We start from the raw sequence: 25,672 nt of genomic DNA on the forward strand, positions 1-25,672 counted from the left end.
AAAGCATCATAATATCAAAATAATATCAAAGCTATGTTAAGATCGTTGTTCCAGACTAATTAATAAACCTTTTGAAATAGAAAAAAATAAATATAAAAATAAAATAAATAATTTAAAGAATATTATTTCAAAATTTCAAAAATTTCAAAATTATTTCAAAAGTGCCCTGAATTGAAGAATCACCCATATATTGTGCTCTATTAAAAATAAAATGAACCAATATATGCTTTACAGGGAAGAAGAGAAGGGGACAGTTACTGTGGTGACCAAACCTGACAGTGAGGAAGAGGATGCAGGGAAACAATCTTCCATACCAGCAGTGGATGGGGTGTTGACCAACAGCCACACCTCACGCAGCTACTCGCGCTCTCTGAGCCACATTAGTGAAAGTAGTGCTGATGGCATTGTGTTGACTGACAGGTCAGCCGAATCAGGAGACGTGATGTCTTTGGCGTCCGGGCTCTCCATCAATGACATTGAAATGGAGATGCCCAGCAGAACTCCTGAGCCACCTGTCTCTGCTGCCACAGATATTGACCTCTCAACAAGGCTCTGTGTCGTTAAAGAAAACATAGCAGCTGATGATGTCACAGATCAACATCAACACAGGAAGCAACAGGACACATCCAGCTCTGTCCTAACATCCTCCTCTCCAAGAACTGAAGGAGTGGACCTTAACACTCTGTCACAAATGAGCACACACTCACAGCCAGAGTGCAGCACACTCCCAGAGAGTGGGGATGTGTTGTATATAGCCCAGCGGGTGTCAGTGGAGGAGGAGATGCCGGCTGCAGGAGCAGAGTGTTCCTCCAAAGAGGGCGATGGTCCAGTGGACAGTGGGCTGGAAGATGCTCTGACAGCTGTGGTTTCCTCTCTGGATGATTACAGAGGACAGTTCCCTGAGTTACAACTGCTGGAACAAGAGCTGAAGCTGCTGCAGGTTACACTGAAGGTGAGGATGGAGCATGTGTGACACAGGTTGCTTCTAGAGGTGGGTGGAGTTGTCAAAAAAGGTGCCCAGGTAAAAATACTGTTACCTTAAAAAACAAGTTCTCAAGTAGAAGTAAGTCTAAAGTGGTGGTCAAAATGGCATGACTAGTATATATAGGCACACTGCTGTCTTTTTCCCCATTTTGTTTATTATATGTAGATATGAATGATTTCATTTCAACCCTAGATGGCTCCTCGACTAAAGGCTAAAGGCTAGTTCACATTACGCAGTTTTCACCCCGATTTTGCGTCGCAGAGACTATCGTAATCTTTTGAGTGCTCATTCCTGGCAACGTGTGTTTCTCTCATCGGGAGTCTCGCCAACTGCGTTACGACCTGTGTGTGCACACCACACGATTTCTCCACCAAGCCCTCGCCGACAGAGCCCCAGATAACGCAGTGACGTCACCAAACATCGTTTTTTAACTTGGAGACGACACATCCTTAAGGCATGGATATTCTTCCCAGTGTTGAATCAGATCTGCCTCCAGGGCCTGGGTCCAAACACAACGCGCTCCCCATGATCCTGTGGACGCCGCCATCGTTGTTGTTGTTGCTTGCTGGCTTGGCTTGTCCTCCTCACATTTCTTCCATCCTCCTGCGTGCTGATTTGGGACATATCCCGCCTCTCATTGGCTGATGCTCTTTGTCAGTCATGTTTGACCTCTCCAGTTTTCTAGCATGTCACATATCCAGTCCCAGTCACAGACGAGGGGGCAACTTGCTGGTACTCTTGTTCACACATACAGTAAGGACTCGTCGTGGCAGACTAGCTGCTGACTCACCTCCGACCCAAGGTGGCTCTCAAGATCCTCTGCGACATCAAAATCGCGGTGAAAATCGTGTAATGTGAACCAGCCTTAAGAAGTGATTCATGTTCAATATGATTTGTCACATCTTCATCTCCTGATTAGATAATCTGCAACATATACACCAGGACAATTTTACCATCCTGTATCTCTTAAGTGTGATCACAAAATCCCATATGAATAGTGCATCAAAGGAGTAGTTCACCTGCAAAATGACGGTTTGTATATCAGTTACTCTCCGTTTGTTACAGTTAATTTGTGAAGAAACATTGTTTTTCTCGTATGCGTCCACATTGAAGGAAGAATCCAAATAAGGCGAACATTCTCATGAATTAAGGTAAACAGGGGCCACATTTAACAACAGCAAATCTATATTAAAACATCCATTAACAAACTCTCACACAATAACAATAACAATAATAATAATAATAATAATGCATTTTATTTATAGGTGCCTTTCAAAGCACTCAAGGACACCTTACAAAATACAGCTAAACAAAAACAAGCAGCAATATATCCATAGATCATTAAGTCAAACAATTCAGTAATTTATAATAATAAGTTAATAAAATAACCAGACAAAAATCATAATTATAAATATTAGGTATAAAATCACCATCATAAATATATGTGTGTCACCATAAAATCAGATCGAATATGCCGGTTTGAAAAATTGCATTTTCAGATTTTATTTGAAAGTGGACAGGGAGTCAGTATTGCCAATGTCATGGGGGAGAGAGTTCCAAAGGTACGGGGCAGAGCAGCTGAAGGCTCTAGAACCCATAGTAGTCAGCGGGCAGAGGGTGCTGTGAGTTTGATTGCAGAAGAGGATCTAAGAGTATGGGAGGGTGTGTAGATATGAAGGAATTCAGACAGGTACGCAGGGGCTTGATTATAAAAGGTCTTAAAGGTGAGAAGCAGAATCTTGAAATCAATGCAATATTTAACAGGAAGCCAGTGAAGTTTGTGGAGAACAGGAGTGATATGATCTATGGAGGGGGTTTTAATAATGATGTAGGCAACTGAATTCTGGACCAATTGGAGTTTATGAAGACACTTGAGAGGGGGACCATAGAGGACAGAATTGTAATTATCAATATGAGATGTAACCAAAGAGAGCATGCAGACCGAGTAATATTATTGATGTGGGCCTCAAAGGACAATGTACTGTGCAGAATGACACAGAGACTCTTAACCTGAGGGGAGGGACAGACTTTGGAGTTGTAAGTGGTCAGAGAGAAAGTATGCAGTTTAGCCAAAGTAGATTTAGTACCTACGAGGAAAACCTCAGTTTTATCACTGTTACGTTTAAGGAAGTTGTTTGAAAGCGAAGAGTTAATATCCAGTAAGCAGTCAGAAAGGAAATTGAGTGGAATAGTGGAAGTAAGCTCGGTGGATACATAGAGCTGAGTGTCATTTGCACATCCACGTGTGCAGGGTGCATCACTTAAATGTTTTATTTTGTAACATTTTAGCCAAAATGCAGTTGTAGGAACTACTGAGCATCTGACTGAATATATAAGACTTGGATTATACTGTATAAGTTGTATGAGACTTTGTAAACATATGTTTTGATGTAGATTTGCTGTTAAACACATTCCCCATTTACCTCAGTTCATGAAGAATGTCGACTGTTTTGGATTCTCCCTTCACCATAGAGGCATGTGGGAAAAACTATATTCTCAAAACTATGAATTCAGGGTAACACACGGTGAGTACTCAATGTAGGTCAGGTGTAGTCCACCACATCCAATCACATGGAGACAATAACATTACACAAAAAGCCAAATCACTTGAATCTTTTTTTTTCTGTGCAAATCAACAGAAACAGAAAATTCAATATGGCACTACACAAAGGAGCCCTTTAAAGAATAGAATAGAAAGAACTTTATTAATCCCTGAAGGGAAATTCATCTGTCCAGCAGCTCATAATAAAATAGACTTAAAATAAATACGTTAAAAAAGCGCACAAATAGACATTAAATTAAAATAAAATTGTCCAAGTACGATGTAAATAAAAATAGCCAAACCTGTGTGTGAGCATGAATGGAAACGTGTGCTTAGTTTTTGTTGCTGTGGTGATACAGCAGCGATACATACAAGTTTTTCTGTGACAGCTGTTGAAGCACACGTGACCTTGAGCAGCTTGCTGTAATGCTAACTGGTCCCCCTCTCTCACTCTGTCTGCTGTGCCAGTTCACACAGAGTTTTGGGGTTGTTGTATGGATCTGTGTGTTGATAAAATCTGTCAGTGTTCAGCACAAACAGACCTTTTATTTGGTTTCCTGTTGGGCTGGACGTGGTGTAGCTGCGCTGTAGTGTTTTCAGATCGGACTAGTGGGGCTCTTCACAGTCTAATTTAAAGTTTATGGTGAGATTCTTCCTACCTCTACTGTGTGTGCCACACCTGTGTTCTGGTATAGCAGCCTACTGCACGAGGTCATTGATTTTATTGACATCGAACTGAAAGGCCCATACTGTCCTGGTGTCTGAACTTCTGCAGGAAATATCATAACAGTCACCTGTTATTTTAGCCGTTATTTCATGTTCTCAGTAACATCAAATGCTTTACACAATACATCACATCTATTCCTACATATAGATATAGAGGAAATGAGTCATGTCTTACATGGCTTTTAAAAAACACAAGATCAATCAATTCATAAGTAAGGCTAGTTTAAATGTGATACATGCAAGTGGATTATTAAGTCGTAATTATAGTCTGATTAATATTATCATCTGGTATAGCTTATCACAAATATATCGGTATCAGTAAAATAAACTGCAGTACTGACATGTCAAAGCTATGTTTGAGTTTATTTAGAAACAGTTTCTCCACCCAAGTGAGACGAGAGGAATGACAAGTTGAATTTTGCACTGTAAAATATCTAGCTCATGGCATACTGGTATCTTGGTCACAGTTCTTTAAAAAAACTGATTTAAGGTGGAACCAGATTTGTATGGAAGCCCTAAAAGGCAAGGTGCAAAAAAATGCAGGTAATGTTGGCCTAAAATTTATCTCCTGTGTTCAGATATTATCTCCTACAGTGCATACCAGATATTATCTCCTATGTAGCAGATAAACTGAGGTTCTTGCAGACATTGCCTGCAGACCTTTTTGTTTTAACTTTGCCTTTCAGAGCTTCCATAGAGTTGCATAGTCTGACTCTGTTTTCCTGCTGTGTGAGTGTGTGTTAGTCTGTGCATGCTCAGTATCTGCATACGCATCTGTACTCTTTGTGGGCATCTAAAGACATATATGACCATTGGTCTGTAGTCTGACTATTGATCTATCTGTGTGTGTGTGTGTGTGTGTGTGTGTGTGTGTGTGTGTGTAGGGCGGTAGGCACAGCCGTTCACCCAGTGTGGTCAGCCTCACAGTGGAAACAGCTCTAGGCAGCTTTGACTTCCTCAACACATCTGACTGGGAGGAGGAAGAGGAGGAGAAGGCTGACAAGAGGAGTAGAAATGGCAGGTCAGTGCTGATACATGTACTGCACTGTACCAAATTCTACATACTTCACACTGTTCATAAGATGTGTAGTTCATCAAAACCACTGCGCACTCTTTATCACTTAGTAAATGTTAACATAATTGTCACAATATATTACTTATACTTGAATGAATGACGTAATACATGTTCCTACATCACTTAGCTCCTGCTGTGTAAGAATCTCAGTTTTTAAAGTATCTTGCTGCCATCTAGTGGATCTGTGTTATACCATCACTATAACGCAGACAAACTGCTCTGCTGATTTAACTGGTATTTAACCCTTTGGGCCCTAGGAGTTTTTGGGGGTATTTTTACTGCCTTTACTTTTAAGTTCATACCATAGTCATTATAAAGGCTACATACACAGAGAGAAAATCAGTAGAGAAGAACAGGTGTGAATTTGGACGCACTTTGTGTCGTTCGGGCGCATAGGGTTAAGAGCGTGTGAGTACAGCCTCCTATGCTTTCATAACTTCCTCAAAGTAACATAATAACACTGAAATATGGCTACATTAGGATTTTTTTTTTTTGGCTTGACGTCACAAACTGTTTGCCACTTCTTTTTGTTGTTTACAGTAACATATCACAGTTAGTATCAGCAGGTTTGAATGCTAACTAGAGATTCACTTATCCTGTTGTTTTTCTCCCTGTGGAGTTTCTAATACCTAAAGCTTAATGCACAGATCTGATCCCATCGCTCTCTGTGTCTTTATACTTCACTGTGTGAAACTGATTGGGATCATTGTGTGTAATAACAAAGCTGGAACTACACATCTTCATCATTTCTTTCATACTGAATTATTCATACACCATGAGAAGGTTTATAAAGTTGAGGGTAATAACTAGAGATTCTAATCCAGCAAGTATCCAGGCTGTAAAGGCCCAGACACACCAAAAGAAGGCTGGAGAACTAGCAGCGAAGAGAGCCCCCTGCTGTGTCGCCTCTCAATGTCGCGTCTCAGCCAGAAAGTTGCACACATCAAACTGATGGCAAACAACCATGTACATTCTGCGCCTGCATGAGAGGACATACCCCTCCATACCAGCAGACGGTGGTTGTCTGTAATCGTCATTCAAAAAGAGAAACCAGAAGACGCTAGTCAGCCAGTTAGCACATTAACAGCACAATCCAGTGTTGAAAGAGCGAAGTATATTTACTGTGTGCTAGTGAACAATGACACAAACCATCAAGAAACATTTCTGCTAAAGAGCTCTTCACTTCAGCTCTTTGTTTACTGTCATCATTTCTGTTTCTCTTCTTGTGCACTGAGCTAAACTGCCAATTAGAGTGATTTCATTCATCGACAGGCTCCACTGTGCCGATGCCTATTCACATGCTGAATCGACACTAAAAAAGGTCAACCAGCACTGACGAGGGCAGTAGATGCTCACCAGTGGCCCAGCTTTGACCGACAGCTGACCATCGGCTTTGTGTGTCAGGGCCTTAATACTCCTAAAAGCGTTCTCTGTACACTGTCATAAAAAGTAGTCTTGTTTTGATTGGGGATTTTTTTCTTGTGTGTCATAAAGGGACAAATTAAAACCTGACCTGAGGACTGCCCTAGAGGAAAGGTTAAGGGGAACATGAATGTCTGAATGTAATTTCATGGCAATCAATCCAATAGTTGTTGCGATATTTCACTCAACCTGTGAACCTCCTCATGGCCCATTGAAAAATGTCCTCTGGGAACCATGAATATCTTTGCAATATTTCATTTAAATCCATCCAATAGTATTTCCCCAAAGGAAAGGAAACTTCAAAATAAGATCTTCTAAACATAACTGAGCTCGATATAACATCAATATGACATTTTGACCATTTTCTCATTTCATTTAACCTTTATTTCAACAGGGAGGTCCATTGAGAGCGAGCTCTCTTTTTCAAAGACGCCCTGCATGCAATACATACTTGTTAAATTCAGCTCCAGAGAAATATCCTTCCTCTCGTGTCAGCCAGATTCTGATTTAAGATCCCAAAATGCTCTTTTTCCTCTCTCACTGCAGTAATCTTTATGTGTCGGACACAGTCAGCTGTTGAGATAACAGTAAGATCCAAAAGAAAACTTGATTGGCTTATTAATGAGGCTGCACAATTTCAAAAAGTTGTCAAAGTGATGCTCTGTATATTTTATCTGTTATCAAGGTTGAGAAGCCTCTGAAAAACACATCAGAATGTAATAATCTCCAAATAAGAAGCTGATTTATTTATGATGGGACAAACAAAAGACTGTTGTGTGAGCAGCAAACGTTTTCCTCCATGTCACCATAAAGCAAAGTGGTGGAAAGACAGACTGACCACCAGACAGACTGACACATCGACATTGCTATCCCTAGAGCCATATCACTAGCATGGCTAAAAACAATGAATTAAGGTTTTGGTAGACAGTATAGGTTAGGGATAAACTAACCCTACATAGCATTCCACACTGTCAGACATATTTTAAAGAAGATTTTACCAAGAAAAGTCATGAGTAAAGGCAAGATCAATATTTACTTGGTATTTACTTATGTTATGTAAGAGCTGAAACTACTGCTCAGAGGACAGAGCTGCAGACTACTCAGGGCCAGCTGTCATACTCACAAACAGTCCTTCTTTGTGTGTGCAATACTGTTAATCTTTTTGTACTTTTATCAAATAATTTGTACCAACACTGTAACATTATTGCTTATTGATAATGTGTTGCCTGTTCTATATTGCCTGTTATTCCATCTGTCTGTACGCTAAGAGCCTAATTTCCTTCTGAGGGACAAGGGTTGCAGTGGTATCTCAGTTTTAAGGTACACCATGAAATTAAAATTAACCTTATTTTAGTCATTTTCAAAAGGGAGAGATTTTACATAAATTTCCATTAAAAATGATTTCAAGTTTCAGTTACAGTAATAAAACATTTGTTCAACCAAAAATAACCCCACTGGTTTCATTCGTTCAAGGGTTATTTTGACTTAACATAATAATTCTGTAATACCGTGATACCATGAAACCACAATATTTTCTGAGGTAGTTATCGTACCATGAAAATGTCATACCACTGCAATCTTATGAGGGACACAAAAGAACTAACTGAACTAAAGTGACCTGTATTGAGCCATCAGGCGCTCAATCCAGTTGACCCCTGACACTAACAGTTTTAATGGAAGCCTACCATAAGACTCTGGATGTCATTAAAAATTCCTCCTGTATGTCTGTAGGTCTCTGCAGGACAGAGGCTGGGACAGCCCCTCCTCCCCCCCTTGCCCCCTCACCACAGGCTGCTCCACCTTAGACCGCACCCTGGTGGTCCACTTGAAGAACTGCAGCACACAGCTGTTGGTAGGTGACCTGCCACACTATACTCAAGTCACTTTCCACACTCAGATAGAGGTCTCTAGCATCTGTGATATTGTTACCTTGAATTCCAGCTGTCAAGGTTTCAGCTCAGCAGATAATGCTTTTTCTGTATTGGACATAAGCAGCACCATTTAGATGAATGGAGGACAAAAGTCATTTTATTTATCATCTACACAATACAACAGTTTGAAGATCTGTTCTGAAGATGATTGCTGAATGATCTGTTGCACTGGTTGTTATGGCTTTGTTTATAAGTATTATATACATGTATATATATATATATATATATATATATATATATATATATATATATGTGTGTGTGTGTGTGTGTGTGTGTATATATATATGTATGTGTATATATATATATAGATATAGATATAGATATTGTATAATATACAAGTACATAGTGACTCAGATTATCTGGCTTGATCATTTGAGGCATTGATTACGGGGGTTGGCATTACTTTTTCAAAAGACAATTACATTTATTTATAACCTGTGGAAATCAATAAATCACTGTGATAAACTCTTTAATAAGTGGCGTTAGCAGTTTAGGTTGCTACAGTGTTCGTGATAGTTAAGGTAGTTCTAGTTTCACCACTGCAGTCATTGAAAAGTTGTAACTTTGAATACGAGAAGCAGTAGCAGCTGTAGCAGTTTTATCAGTCATAATTATAGCAATTGGTATAACAATGAATGTTGTTGTACCAAAGGTCAATGTTCTGTGAAAAAACACTATCAGATAAGATAGGTCCGTTCTTTGACAAATACACCATATAATCACAAAATGTGCATCATATCCATCTTATTAGAGGTTTACTACAGAGGACCAAATGAGAGTTTTAATTTGAGAGGTTTACTGTTGTGTCAAAGCTGTTGTGTATGTTGATATATATGGCATTATGTCTTCAGTGTCTGGGTATGTTTGGTCCGCTACGGTGTGGAGAGATGTACGCCTTGGACAGACTGCTGAGAGAGACTCGAGTCCTTGAAGTCATCCGACGCATCGCTAAGGACAACCCAAGACGTCCAAGACAGCCTGCTGAAGGTCAGCTGTAGTATCTATACATCTGTCTGAGCCCTTATTCTCTTTGTATGAAAATTACATACAGAAATGATCATTAAACCGACAACATTATTATCTAAAGTATTAACCCTGTTTATCACTGCTTAGCATGTAAGATCCAATATTGTGGCAGATGAAAACACATTAAACTACAAGGCTGTGCACACAGCTGCAAGGAGAGAGAAACAAAGCCAGAGAGCACTCAGAACATACATCCACCCTGCCTACCATAATCCTCTAAATGTGTATTATAATAATAATTCACTTTTTTCTAAGTGTATTTACTGTGCATCTTCAGAACACCCATAGTGATAGACAGTCTTAGATTTTAGAGAATACCTGAATTCTCACAAGAGACGGGTTTTATAAAGGGATGTATTGTGCATAATTATAAGTGACCCAAACTCTTGACCACTAAGTTACAGCTATTTAAATGTACCATGTTGCTGTTGCACACCTTATAGTCAAGCACTTGTCATCTAAATTTGGTCATCATCCAGATTTCTCAGGTGAAAGTCAGTATTGCAAATCCCAGGGAAATATGGTCTAAATGTAACAGTTCAATCAACGTCTTCAAATAGTCAGTGAAAAACCTTTTCTGAACGTCTTTTCACCATCATTTTTTATATGCCTTTATAACCTCAAAATGCTCACCATAATATTTTACTGTAAAAGTGGTTCTGCTTTAGGATGACAGCAGTAGCCCACCAGCAGCACTCAAGTTACATACTTAGTCACACTAACACCATTACAGCAACAACTTAAAAGGACAAAGAAGACCATGTGACACATGCTACAATACATTTGTATTTATTATGCAACAATTTAAATATAACATAAAAAATGTCCTTCTGGTTGGAGGAAGAAGTTTGATATGGCGGACACCTGTAAATAAAAGTAGTAGTATTAAAAAGAAATATATTTTCACTGAGATAAGGGTGAAGGTCTATTGAGGGTTTGATATTTGAGTGTAACTATAATTTCTGTAATTGCAATATGAAATGCTTGACTAAGGATAAACATATTATATTACATTCTCTATATTGTTTGTATGATGCTGTATACCAAACCTCTTGGCCCTCTTTTTTCCACATTACTTTGCTGTTACATTATTCACTCCCTCCCCAATCCAATATATGCAGCCCCCCGTCACTTTCTTTTTCATATTTTTGAGGTGAAACTGCTTAAAAATTCAATTTTACAAGCTACAGCAGCAGTCCATTAAGCCAGACATATTATCAAGCCAACATTACTCACACACACACACACACACACACACACACACACACACACACACACATGCTGTGAAAATAGTCTGGCAGCATGTTTATGTAGATGTTGGTCCACACTGCAGCATGCTACAAGCCAGCATGCAAAAACAAGCAGCCTAGACTGCTTCGTGAGTGACACAGAATATGTGTTCAAGAATCTTATCAATTTATATGTTAAATACATCATCCACAAGCATTACAGGAATACAGTACGAAATAACCAATATGTATGTGTCACTGACAAGAAGAATGAGAATAAATAAAGTCATGCAAATATATTTCTCACCATATCTGGTTAAATTTGGATTACATTTAAATTAGGGTTTTGCACAATATTCAGGTGGAAAGAATGAGTGTGGCCTCTGTGGAGAGATAGAGTCCGTGTTGGAAACCTGAAAGAAAAAAATAAAGCTTCTATGCCTGAAGGTTTCAGTTTGCTTAAACCAAAGCACAGGTCTGTTGGTCAAACAGCTTTTGAAACCTCCTCCCCTGATGTAAGTAATAGTGTTTCTGTCTGTCAAGTCTCAGTCTGCAAAATGTGGCTCATGTTTCTTTGTGTATGGAACTGTGTTGAAAAAGTTCTGATTGGTTCAGCAAAAGCTGAAGAAACTGGCTATGGAACCTTGAGTTGAGATTATTCCTTATTTCCATGCTCAAAAGTAGACAAAAGACTTGAGGCCCAATTTAAATAATTCAAAACATTGTTTAAACTGCATGGTGCATAATCTGGGCACAAAGTAAGGCATAAGGCTGCTCCTTGTGCATCATTTCATTCATCTCAATGCGCTAGAATCAGGAACACTGTAAAACAAGCCATATGATCTAGCATACACTTGAAATGATCTGCACATGCATGTCTAATTTAAAAACCTCTTGTAATTTGTTCCATTAATTTGGTGCGAAAAAACTACAAGCAAATTTACTGAGCTCAGTACTGATCTGAGGATTTTCAGGGGATAGTTGCACACAGCATCTCTCTATAAATGTTAAGTCAGACAGCAGCTGCTCTGCTCTGATCTCTGCTATGTTCACATTTTACAGAATGTCATTAATATTTTCCTCATAAATGATCACCAACCTGCAACCCATCCATGTGTCCCTGTGTGTGTAACAAGCAGAGTGTACACATGTTGTGAACCTGTTGTGTAGGTGTATCTTACTATTTGAGTAATGTGCCCTTTAAATAGCAGGAAAATACTTAAATACCATTCTGACTCTAGCCCAGGTTTTGTTGGTCAGTGGTGCAGTCACTTTCTGCTGCCTCCAAATAACAATACAGCAACGATCCATCTGACCACACATCAGTTTAAGACCTACGCTCTCATGGGTGCACACTGCACAGATGGCTGAAAAGCACATTTGCTGCTTTCACAACGTGGGCACTGGCTGTGAAAGTGACAACTGCGTCGGTCAGAAACTAACAATGACAGTTGCGCTGCAGTGGTCGTAAGATGATAGGACCCTTAAACTTCAATGAGCTTGATCCAAAACTAAAACTCAAACTACACTAACTCTCTCTTTCCTCCCTCTCTCTTTACTCTGTCCTGATTTTCTCTATCACAGTGATACCACAGCTGGGCCTGTGCCGGGGAGCTGTGTCACTCTGGCAGCAGTGTGTGGGGCAGGGCAGTGTGTACAGCGTCTCTGCTGAGAACTTGCTGGTTACATTGTCTACACTCTACTCCAGAATGCTGCCTGAGAGGGCCAGCAACATGGCCAACACAGGTACAACAATGTCTGCATGTGTACAGTTCATATTAGCGTGTGTGCTGTGTTAACACCCATATGTGTGTTTGTCCAGTGTTCTTGTGTCTGGTTGAGCGAGTGCTGGATCAGAGGTTACCGCGGCGGGGCAGTAACAGAGAGGGAGTGATGGTGACGCTGTTCCAGCTGTGGAGTTACTTGGATGCCAATGGCATCAGTAATATAGAAACACACATTGCTGAGCTGGCAGAAGAAGGTATTACATACACGAACACACACACAAAATCTTGTATCTTTGTGAGGACCCTCATTGACATAATGCATTCCCTAGTCCCTTACCCTGACCTTTAGTGTGTTTATGCCTCTTTGGCTATATGCCATCTCAAGAAGGCCTTGAGGGAATTTCTTTAAATTTGGCACAAATGTCCACTTGGTTCATGGTCAAAGGTTACAACATGTTTTCGGCCATAGTTCAAGAATTCATGCACTAATTATGACAAAATTTTCACACAAATTTTGATATACGATAACATGACGACATGATAACATTTTATATCCAAAAGGTCAAAGGTCAACCTCACTGTGACATCAGAATGTTCTGTAAAAACATTTTTCTGGCCACTTCTCAACATCATAACTTAAGAACAGAAGAGGAGACGTTTGGTCAGATGTGGAATTGGTGACACTAATCTTGGGTGTCCAAGATCCAAGTGTTGAACCTGCCGATTGTATAGATATTCTGCGCTGCCGGGGGGAAGATGTGTGTGAAACATCCATGTTTTCACAGACATGGATGTAAACTGTAACAGCAACCTGACTGGTCCGCAGAGGCATACAACCGCGATTTGGTCAAAAATGGCTCTTTTAACAGAAAAGGCTGCTGACGTTTGCCTTTGTCCCTTACCCTGATCTGAAACCTTATTGTAACCTGAACCTTGAAACCAAGTCGTAACCCTCTAACAGGCATTTGAAAAAATAAAAACTGGCCAGAATGTCCTCCCTTCCTAAACATGACCTCACTTTGTTGGTTAAAAATGTGTTTTGTTCTTCACATAGCAAGTACAAGTATAAACACACACAAATATAAATGAATGCAGAAAGCACCTCTGATGCGCTAACCTCCGTCCATCAGTGTGGTTGGTGCAGAGTCTGGCGTCATGTGACCAGGATGTGATAGTGCAGACTCTGCGGCGTCCTGCAGAGTGCAGCCTGAGGAGAGAGGGTCTTCACGCTGTGGCCAAATTACTGAAAGACCCACGAGGCAAAGTGTCAGCCTCTGCCAGCTCTGTGCTGAGGAGCCTGGCTGCCCAGCCCAGACAGAGAGAGCAGGTGAGAGGACACTGGACACAGTGTGTGTATGTGTGAACAGTGTGTTTCAAACACTCCTAGTTTCACCAAAGTCTTGCTAAGAATATACCATATTTTAATGTATTTTCTTTTACAAAATTGTCTTCTTAATGACATTCACTCTGACCTCTGTCTATTCTGAGATACTGAGAATGTTACTCCAATTTTAAGGTTTAATATTAAAACTCTATTTATCAGTATCAGTCTTATAACTTTGATTGTATTGTTAATCTTTTTTATGATGATGTATCTCTCTTTAGTACTTTGGTAATAAGATTGATAATGGTGACACCTTTTCTAAATTTCTGCACACATACATATTTTTGCCGTGTCTGTACTGATGGTATTATCAGCCTGCATATACAGCGATACTGATATTCTGTAATAAAATAAAAAAGATAAATTAAGTAGAATAGAGAGAGATTGGGCTGTAATCATAAAGCCTCAGTAAGGCAGAGATATTACATGAACAGCATTGTTAAAAGTAGAGCAGGGCCTCATCATGAGATTATCAGTGCATAATAACATGTACTGCAGAGGTCAGCGCAGTGTCCTTTGTCCTCCTCAGGCTTTGGTCAGCTGTTTGGAGCTGCTGGAAGATGAGAATGTGGACACCAGAGTCTGTGGATGCAAGGCCTTAGCTTGTCTCAAGGTACAAACATGTAGACTCTTTGTGTTTTTATCCCAAGCTGTTGAAATACAGTTTTAAGGCAACATCGATCTAATGGCTTAATAACAGTAAATTTAACGTCATAAAATCATGTCTGTTTGCAGCCTTTCTGTACTGTATGATACAGTATTACCCTATCATACTGACCACTGTATTCCATCCTTTGTCATTCCAGGCCAAAGAAAGTATTGACCAGTTGGTGTATCTTTGTCGGACGGACAAAGATGAAGTCCGAGATGCTGCCAAACAAGCGCTGCTGGTGCTCGGTAATATTCATTATCATATTACTTAGAGTAACTGCTAAACAATAAATAATAAATAAAAATTATACGATCCATATTGAGAAATAATTTGCCCTGAAGCTACACTAGGTAACTTTTATTTTTCTAAAAATTGTTATATTTGCTGAAACTTGTCACTACATCCTGTCAGTAGTACATGAGACAGATGATCTGTGAAAAAATCAGGTTGCTCTGGCTCCTCTAAGTGCTCCTAATTGTATTTGAAAGAATCTGTGCCTGAATGAAAACAACCAGTCAGAGCCAGGAAGTGTCTCTCATGCATGTTAGTCTCTATCCGTGTACATGCTGTGCTGACATCAACAGCACTAGGAGGAGCCAGAGGAGCCTGATTTTTTTTATTTATTTTTTAACAGATTATCTCTCTCATGTACTACTGTCAGGATATAGTGACAGTATATGCAGATATGACAAAAAGTTTCTTATATGCCTCCACGCCGATGATAGCCGTGGCCAAGGGTATTATTTTTCCGGGTTGTCCATCCGTCTTTACGTCCATTTGTCCCATTCTCAAGAACGCCATATCTCAATAACATCTTGAGGGATTTTCTTTAAATTTGGCAACATCCACTTGGACTCAAGATTGAACTGATAACAATTTGATGGTCAAAGATCATTGTGACCTTGCATCCATCTTATTCTCATAAACGTGACATCTCAAGAACACCTTTTGGGGGTTTGCGTGGACGTGCAAGAGTCTGGTTAATAATTCCACTAACACAAACGAAATGAGCAGATGACAATGCTGCGAGCAAAACAAAGTGTAGTGTGCGCAAGCGTGAACCACTTGTTTTCATTTGGATGATGTGCTGCTGGATCAAAGACCATAGAGTGCTACACGTAGGGCGGGGTTGCCAGGTCAGCTTATAAGCTGCGACTTTGGGCTTGTTTTTTTGTGATGTCGCTTACAAATATTGGTAGTCGCGGGTTGGGGTTTTTTTGATCTGGTTCTAAAGTGGAGTTGCTTATTTGGGCTTGCTCTCTAAACAGCGCCTTTCTCTATATCCGTCTAATGTGAAACAGAAATGTATACAAAAGTGTGTGCCAGATACATAGAACAAATAAACACACACTAATACTCACTGTATGACATTAACATAAAACAATGAATGAACATTACTTATTGCTTATTATTTAAAAAAAAAAAAAAAAAAACAGCTCATAGAAAGACTGCGTGCTCATACTTTCACATGCGGAAATGACGTCATCAGCTGGGTGATCACGTGCTATCCGAAGATGGCCGAGTGATACGAGTGCAGTTTGTCTCAAAACGCTGTGTGTGTAAAAAGCAAATCCACACGCGTAGAACTGAGATCCACAAATACTTTTTCGATTCACAAATAAAAACTGAGTTCACAAATGCCTGTTCGAAAGTTGTAAATGTTAGGAAGATATTCACAAATGCTTTTCATTTATTTGCAAATTAATTTAATGTATTCACAGATATTTTTTGTATTTGTGGAATGTGTTTTATATTTACAAATTACACATTTACACACAGATTGTCGATCTGTTCACACACATAATTATGAAACAAATCTATCTCCATACAGTTATCGTTGATATTGGGATGGTGGCCCCCAGTTAACACTGTTACTGTAGCTCTGTCAGCATTATTGCTGTTGTTTAACACTGCTTATGGACTTAGCACCGTTAGCTGCTAGCTCAGCCACCTCCACGTTGAGAATGTCCAGACAACTCATACGCTTTAATTTAGCATAGAGTCCCTTCAGATGACGTTGGTTGTGTTGATTCAAACTTTGATATGTCTTCATGAACCTGCACATAATGCACTTGCTGTTTCTTAATGTGATAACTTATACATTTCTCTTTTGCATTTTTCATCCATCCATTTTTTTATTCCACTTATTTATAGATTTGTGACATAAGACTGTAATTAAGGCAGAAATAAGGAAATCTACATCTTGCTTGTTTTCTGCCATTTGACTTTGTCCAGTGCAAATGTCTGTGGAGAGGATGAATGCATTCATTCATTCATTCATTCATTCGTCCGTTTTTTTCATTCCACTTTTTTTTTGTGTTCTTCCATTAATTGTGTGGAGCAGGTGAAGAGGGGAAGATGGCCCACAGACATGTGGAGACGTCTCAGGACAGCATACCAAGACTCTTTGCTCCAGGAAGCATGGCCAGCACAGCTTTCTAACACCACACACATACATACACACACACACACACACACACACACACACACACAGGTGGGAGCAAAAAACAAAGTCAGCACAGCAACACAATATGAATGTTGTGTTTTGGCAGTGCTTTGACATGATGTCTCGGTGAGAATAGTTTTTTTTCTTCTATCCAATGAGACTAGCAACAAATCTAATATATGGTATACAGTATATACACTGTCAGAGGGGCTGCAATAATACTCACAGCAATTTAACACTGGGCAAACACAACAACAAGCTGCAAACACACCAGTTCATGTTTATCAGCCTGTAAAGATGTAATGAAGAATGTTAGCGGACTTGAATGGAAGGATGGATAAAGGGAGGAGTAGAAGGAAGAAATGAGGGAAGATATGGAGAAGTTAAGAGGACAGAAACTTGTCCTGAGTCATAATCAAGTCAAATCACTGGTCCAACTCCTTACTATCACAGTCAAGTCCTTCCATGGCCCAGGCACAAATACATTATTTTGAAGTGAGTTAGCAAAAGTCTAGAAAGCTATTTAAAGTCACTTTGTTAGATAATTAATATTTTCTTAGCCTAAGTGCCCAAAATGCTGAGTTTCATGTATTTTTTTATAAGTTTTATTACTTCACCTCTCTGTGGGTTTGACTGGTCACACGGTGAACAGTCGGCATAGAGTAAATATTCCACAGTATAACACTACCCCTAACATTACATAACACTGCTTTTCGCAATGGATACTGCTGTCTCTAGTTTTGGCGAAAATGAGTTTTTAAACAATCCTAGACGGACAGCTCGCTCTGTGAAGTGACATGCCTGCAAACTGAAAAAGATGTTTTCTCATACAAGTCTGCCTTTCCTAAGCCTTTGGCTCTACTTATGCTTGTTGGTTTTCATGTTTGCCAGATGGCTGTGATCTGAACCAAGGCTGCGGTCAACACTACACAAGTCCAGTGGTTTTGTGACTGAGTCAAGGCCTGGTCCACCCAACAGTGCCCATAAATGTTGCATTTTTTGCTAACAGTGATTTGTGATTACTACTCTTAGAAATCAAATAGTTTTACAAAACAAAATATTCTTGCACAGAGTTACAAGCTATGAAAGGATGATGCCTGTCCACACATATATGCATAAGCCTACATGTTTGAAATGAGGATGCTTGGATGTTACATGGCTAAGTTAAGGTGATATTAAAGAGTTGAGTGTGTCTATGGGCGACTGGCAGCTGACCGACAGCAGAGCTACAGTCTGCTCTGAAGCAACAACAGTCAAAAGAACAAGTACAAGTCAAAAAGTGACAGAGGTAGTAATGCAAAGAATGAAAAAGGAGAGCTTGATAGAAATGGTCAAACACCACCTACTTTCATACCTCCAAACACCTGTCCAATCACTGCACGAGCTGTGTGTGATTGTCAGGTTGTCGGTTACACAAACATACAGAAACTATTGGAAGTAAACGCTTTCAGTATTACTTTGATGCTTCAGCAGTCTGCCCTTTGGTACCACAGCAAAGACCACTTCTCATTGAAAAGGAAATATAAAAAATCAAAACAAACATGGAATAAACCTTGAAGATCTTTATTTTTGAGTGCAACGCTGTACTTGAGCCAAACTGCATGTATGTCTCATCAAAGTGCATCAGATTCTTAATTCAGAGGTTGTAGGTCACAGGCCTGTGTTGCCAAGGAGCCACACCCTGGGAAGCAAGGAAATTAGTAAGGTTTTTATTGGACTGTATAAGATGATATGATAGAAAGAGATATGTCACACATGTTCTTTTACATTCTTCCTGGATCTGTCAGTGGAGCTGGCGCCCTTTTTAGCCAATTGTATTATAAAGCCACATGTAATGGGTGAGCAAGTGTTGGTTAGGATGACATGTTGTGGCTCAGCTCAGTCACATCTGCAACACTGCCACTGCTGGCTTATTAACTGTGAAATGTCTTCCAGTTCAAAAGATAAGAAATGAAAGCTTTTTATTCTCTGTCTCACAGGCCTTTATGTTTCATGCTGTCAGTGTACTGGCAACAGATTGAAAAGAAAGAAAAGCATAGCTCTCACTGGAGTTCTATAGACAGGGTTGAGACTGCACAAAATGTGTTAAGCTGCTTCTGCACCGAGAATGGTTTAAGCAATTCAGTGCCATTACTCTTACAATAATGACATACCTTATTCTTTATGGAAATACATATAATATGACTATATGCCACTGGAATTCAATATTCTGTGATTGTAAATTGTTTTTATCTTAGCAGAGTCTTAATTTGTAAATGTATGCTTTGTTTTATAAGATGCATTTTTACTGTTTACAGTTTAATTTCAGTCATGCAACAAACTTGTTTAATGGATTGATTGACTTTCTGCGGCACTTACTGTAACACTGACATATCTGCTGTAAATGGGGTGGCATTCTGTTTGGAGTCACTGAAGATTTGCATTACTGTCACACTGCTGTGGAGGAATTTGTCTTTTGAGAAGGCAAAGACAGATTATTGAGTAAATTGGTCAATCCAGATCTGGGATCAGTTCACCTTAAATTCACATCAACAACAGATGAACCTCAAACTTAAAATTTCTGACTTTTAGGGTGCTTTCACACCTGTTGAGTTGAGTTAGTTTGGTCCACACCAGAGGGAAAAATTATTTATTGTTGCATTTTAGTTTTAGTTTGGTTCCTGTTCACACTGACTTTTTGCAAATGAACAAAGAGGATATCATGAAGTTCTACCAACTGACAGGTAACTCATTGATTGGACAGGTTTGGCGTTTGTCATCCTGCATCATCAGTGCATCATCAGGACCCACGTGGGGAAATCAAATTCTGGTGACTGACAGAATTTTATGTAGCAGCACTTTAATGCTTTGAAAGTTTTATATTTATGTTCTTTGGTTTCACAAAGAGCTCTTAGAGATGTAAGTGATTGTAAGCATTATTAGGAGGCAATTATTAGACTGCAAATCAATGGCATGTTATGAATAATAACTAACGTAGAGACAGGATGAAAAGAAGGCATCTTGTACAGTAATGACTCAGGGCTTAATACTGTGGGATCACTGTCACACACTTTTTAATGGACCTAATGAACAGACAAAGTACACAGAGTCGGATACAATGATGGAAGATTTAACAGCTTTTTAGTCAGGGAAAATACCCTCACTGGTGTGCATATGTGTTACCATGGTTACATGTATGCATTAGCATAAATAGGTTATGGGATATACGTGGCCTTTATCAGGATCAGTTATGAGATCGCGGAGAGATTTCATGATCAGCAGATGGATTTATTATTGGTTTAGCTGTTGCTAAAATCACATGAAATCCCGTAGTTGGTTTGTTATCTTTCACACCACAAACGTACAGCACTGTTGGAAGCAGACCGAGACCCGCTTTTTACGGCGGCCGTGGTTTGGTTGTTTGTTTGTTTGGCCGCACCAGGGTTCGATTGACAGCTTTCACACCAGCCCAAACAAACTGTACTAACTGCGCAGACCGACCTGAGTAGTTGTAACCAAACAGGTTAGGTGTGAAAGCACCCTTAGAAAGAATAAGAATTTACACTTGGCTCTGCTTTGTTAGTATTAGCATTCTAGAACATTTAAATAGGAATAATTAATACAGAACTGGACTGCATGTCAAGTAAACCGATCCCAGACACTGAATCATAAATTGTTAACGGGCCATACCACTGTTTTTGCATGTTTATGCCATTTACTACAAATAACATACTAAAAACTTTACAATGCTGGTGACCATTTTCCAAAGTCAGCCCAGTGCACTCACCGAAGAAAAATTTTGATTTAAGACCTTATTTTGTAATTACTGACCACATAATTACAACATCTGTATTTCATTAATTTCACTCAGTATTTCATATTAACAACATGTATATCTTATCATAGGACTTAGTAACTCATAATTACAACAGCTGTTACTATCAGATGACAAACTCATAATTACAAGCTGATTCCCTCATACTTACGAAATAGGATCTCATTATTTTCACATATTTTCTCACAATTATGAGATACAGATGTGGTAATTGTGAGATATTTAGTAATAGTTCAGGGGTAATGTTGTAATTTGCCTTTGGTGAATGCAGTTCATGTTTGTTCCAAAGCATGGCTTAGTGTCTCCGATTTTTGCATTGTGCTGAATTTTCCTGAAAGAAGCCAATCGTTTTCCATTTCTTTTAATACAGGATCATCACAGCTAGCATGTCTACAACAATGATATAACAACATTTAAACACAGAGCTGATGTTCACTGTGATGGATTATAAAGTGTCAGCTCTTTGTAAGTAGATATTGCTACTGTACACATTCAATGAAGTACAACTCCATAAGCTTGGGAAGATTATCAGCATGAGGTCAAGAATGCAGTTAGGTGTAGGTTAAAAAGAAGATGCACAAACACTGGTATCATTCTTTAAATTGTGGCAATATTTCTAAAGAATTGACTAATAGTCCAGCAGGTTATCCACACTGAATTGGACCATTGTCAGTGAAAATGCCAAAATGTCTGAACCCAGTTGTTGTGACGACGGCTGTTTCTGTTTTTTGTAGTCTTGTCTCAGTAGTTTCATAGTGACACTGTTGACAGTGATGATGCCACACTGCCTTTTTCATTTTCTGAGCACCGTTACTGGGGCATCATCTCAGCCTGATGACTGATGACAGTATATGGAAAGTAAATAGATGGGTCCCAGTCTCATACTGTATACTAATACTATGACATAACCATGTTGTAATAATGTTGACAGTGCAATTTTCTAACAATGGAAAAAAAGGAAATTTATACTGACAGGAAATCAGATGTAATTCTTAACCATGCTAGCAACTTGAGTGATGGCAGTGTTGGTCAGTTGGTCCACCACTTTGATCTAGACTGAAATATCTCAACAAATAATTGATGGATCCATGAAATTTGGTTCGGACATTCATGACTCACTGAGTTCGAATTGTAACAACTGTTTTTTTTCTCTAGTTCCATTATCATGTCAACATTTCTGTTTGTCCTGTTGGTTTTATGACCAGATCCCTGCAGAGCTAAAAACATTCCCATCAGTCTCAGCTGCACTGTGTTAATACTGATAGGCAAATGTTAGCATGCTAACAGGCTAGACTAATATGGTGAACATGATAAACATCATGCTGAACATCAGCATGTTAGCACTTTCACTGAACATGTTAACATGCTGACTGTAGCATTTAGCTCAAAAAGCCATTGTGCTGAAGTCCAGCCTCACTGAGCTGCTAGCATGGCTGTCAGCTCTTCTCTGTTGTCTGAACTGACAAATCACTGTTCATAATAAAGTCTTCCAGGGGTGATGTTTTTCTGTAGGCCAGTGCGGAAGTTAGCATCACCCTGGTTCCCTTGTCAAAAAAGTCTGAGAATTATAAGATAATAAGCTCTATGACAAACAAACATTTATGATCCTTGCACATTTTGTTCAGCAAGTGAAAAGTGGTGTTCACAAATATTAAAATACTTTTATGATTTTTGAAGCGTACATTCAGTCAAGCAAAATGCTAATGTTAGACTATAAACAAACTACACCACAGTCGCATGACTTAATGTTGCCACCACAACAAGGCTGTAAAGTCATGTTTGGCGTGATGACATTCTGTAGTCTCATTTAGTCATTTGTTAGTAACCGCCTTTCTTAAGAGATGTAAAAGTCTCTTCAGCATGTGTTAACCACAGACCTTATTTCAGGCATCTAACCAAAAACCCACTGACTTTCAGACGAGGGAACCGGGAGTGCTAACATCCTAATTCATTTCTGAGTTTCAGGATTAATTCCTGGGGTTCTCTATTGTTTCACTATTTGTGTAACAACGGTGTCCATCGATGCATAAAAATGTGTTAATTTTAGTCTGACTGTTGACGGTTTTAACTGTACCTCACTTTGTGATTGTTTTCCAACATGTGAACATTCCACAAAGTCGTTAGAATTAGTGTACAGTATGCAAATGGGACACAGCTTTTATCTACAGGGAGGAGGGCTCAGGTTTCTAATTTACAATGTGCCAACCCTGTTTATCTCCATAGACTGACTTAGATGTTCTTAGCAACACTGTGTCTTGAGAATCAAATCGGTATTAGCTGTGCTTTTAAAGATGTAAGCATCATTACAGAGGTTTCAGGCCATCGCTTAAAAAATAAATTTGAGTTATGAGGAAAAAGTAACTTCTAAAATTAATTGCAGAATCATGTTAATGTTAGAAATGGGATTAGAATAATCAGAATTTGGGCGAAAAAAATTGATTTAGAAATAATAAAATAATTATTTGTGAACTCATCTTAAAGGTTCAGTATGTCATTTTGGAGAAAGGTAGTTATTTGTTGAGTATCATTCCCAAATTGTCAAATACTGATGCTTTGGGTTGGCGGTTTGGTCCAACTACCAACCCATGGTCATCTGCATTCGAGACTTGGGAGTGAGACTCAGTGAGCTTACTTTCTCCCACTGCAACACATTCTCATCCCAGCTCGTCGCTTTGTCAGTGAACCTACATGTCTAAATATGACGTGCAAGGTACCCCTCTGCATCAGGTTTGGACTATCAGGGACGGCATGTGAATTTATGTCTGTTAAATGCGTTGTGGCTTTTCAACTACATTTCCATTTTCACAGGAAATTTACAATTTCTGCTCGTAAGAGGCATAGCCTTTTCAAAATAAACTTGCAACAAATGTCAAACACTACGTTTTTAGGTTTATTTTCGGAGGTTTAGCCAACAAACCTCCATGGTTATGTTTAGGCAACAAAACTCTATGGTTAGGTTTTGGATGTGGACAAAAGGGTGTGGTTTAGTTTAGAAAAAAAATCATGGTTTGGCTTAAAATTCATACAGGAAACAAACAGCAGGCTTCCACAGGCTCCCAGGTGAAGGTCTGGTGTTTGTTGGACCAATCTTCCTCCCTTCCTGCCCTATATGAACCAAGTTGCGACCTTCGAGGCTGAAAAAAGAGGCCAATGCAAAAGTGCCAAAAACTGCAATTCACTGAATGGTGAAATGAAGAAATAAACATGTATACTTTTTTGTTTTTTAAACTAATACAGCTTAGGTCTCTATAGCTATTTCAACACTCATGACAAGTTCAATGTTTTTTTATTTCTCACTTGTTTACATTCTATCAAGGCCCAAAGTTATGCATATTTAAGGGCAGGGCTGCTTGAATGGCAGGCTGTCTGCGAGGTGTCAGTGCAGTCTATGAGTCAGATGCACCCCTTGCTCCTCCACAGCTTCACCCTATCATCCAAATATGGTCACGTCTGGCTCCAAACAGCTAAGATGGTGGCGGCCAAAATGCTGAACTGGAGGCTTCAAACAACAGCCGCTCTGTATATCATGGTAGTTGCCGGTGATGTTGCAACCGCCAGGTCCATATCATACAGCTGCAAAAGGTGCCTCAGATGCCGACATCACTGACAAATCAGCGATATTTGACGAGATGGGAGTGAGAACAGGCTGTTTCTTCAGAATGCTTCCTGAACCTTTAATCTCTGAATTTAGTATTCAGGGATTAATCTCAGAACAGATTTTTTTTTCCACCAGCCCTAATCCTAATGCATCTTAAATGGATATTTACTGAAGGCAGTGATGACTTACTGATGCACTGTTGTGTCCCTGAGAAGAAATGACATCCAGATAGTTTCAGCTGTTAGAAGTGAGAGGGGATCAGATAACTAGCTAGCCGTTTATTATGTTCAGTTTGGATGTTTAGTTCTTAATACAGCATACAATAAGCAACTGACTGCAGTGTCACTGGAATCATTATATAGGATTGATGTCGCGTGTGGGGGGTTGTCACTCACTGTTTGTATTGTTTATGTATATTATGGCTTCCACTGTGTTCAATGTCTTTACCACTATTAGTTTCTGAAAGACTGCAGCGATCTGCATCTATACCTCTGCATCTATAAAGCATCTCACAGTGTTTAAGTGCCTCAAGGTTTGATAGTAACAGAGATGCAATAAGACATAGATGAGATACTTTATTTAAGAATGAAGAGAGTGTGAAGCAGTGGAAAACCACTGCAGCATGCTGTATATGTATATTTTTTTCCCTCCATAATCTTGATCAATTGTGCAGCATTGGAAACAAAATATTTTATTCTTTTTTTTTCTTTTCTAAAATATATTTCCAGGAATTCTGGTGTCAAATATATACAAACTATTAAAAATGTGTTTAAAGATGATCTCATGTGCCATTGTGTTTGTTTATTAATTATTCAGTGAGCGACTCACACACATACAACATACAACATACATACAAAAAAACATACAAAATTCTGGCTCTGACTGAGACCCGTCACAATAAAAGAAACATAATCAAATCTGAACTTAAAATTGTGATATTTCATTAAAATCACTTTAATATACATTTATCATCTAAAATGGCCAAAAATTAACTGTTTGCACAAACTAACCAGCATGCATGATGAGTGAAAAACCAAGGGTTTTTTCAACTCCAGGATTTCATCAAAGGGTGAGTTTTAAAAATCTAACAACTTATTTATGGAGGGAGAGTCAAA

General features: G+C 39.1%; 1 protein-coding gene across 2 annotated transcripts in view; it reads left to right on the plus strand.

The window, feature by feature from the left end:
- LOC126407375 (rho family-interacting cell polarization regulator 1-like) overlaps nucleotides 1–25,336 on the plus strand; it is a 105,830-nt gene extending 80,494 nt beyond the window's left edge. For both annotated transcript variants that reach the window (XM_050072200.1, XM_050072199.1), the window contains exons 15-24: nucleotides 235–952; nucleotides 5,138–5,274; nucleotides 8,482–8,602; nucleotides 9,533–9,668; nucleotides 12,521–12,682; nucleotides 12,759–12,917; nucleotides 13,794–13,990; nucleotides 14,577–14,660; nucleotides 14,854–14,944; nucleotides 17,044–25,336. In XM_050072200.1, the coding sequence (XP_049928157.1) occupies nucleotides 235–952; nucleotides 5,138–5,274; nucleotides 8,482–8,602; nucleotides 9,533–9,668; nucleotides 12,521–12,682; nucleotides 12,759–12,917; nucleotides 13,794–13,990; nucleotides 14,577–14,660; nucleotides 14,854–14,944; nucleotides 17,044–17,141 (1,903 nt within the window). In that variant the 3' untranslated portion in view covers nucleotides 17,142–25,336. The remainder of the gene's footprint in view (nucleotides 1–234; nucleotides 953–5,137; nucleotides 5,275–8,481; nucleotides 8,603–9,532; nucleotides 9,669–12,520; nucleotides 12,683–12,758; nucleotides 12,918–13,793; nucleotides 13,991–14,576; nucleotides 14,661–14,853; nucleotides 14,945–17,043) is intronic.
- The last annotated feature ends 336 nt before the right edge of the window (nucleotides 25,337–25,672 follow it).

This window comes from Epinephelus moara, chromosome 20 (genome assembly GCF_006386435.1).
Source record: "Epinephelus moara isolate mb chromosome 20, YSFRI_EMoa_1.0, whole genome shotgun sequence".
Taxonomy (NCBI): Eukaryota; Metazoa; Chordata; class Actinopteri; order Perciformes; family Serranidae; genus Epinephelus; species Epinephelus moara.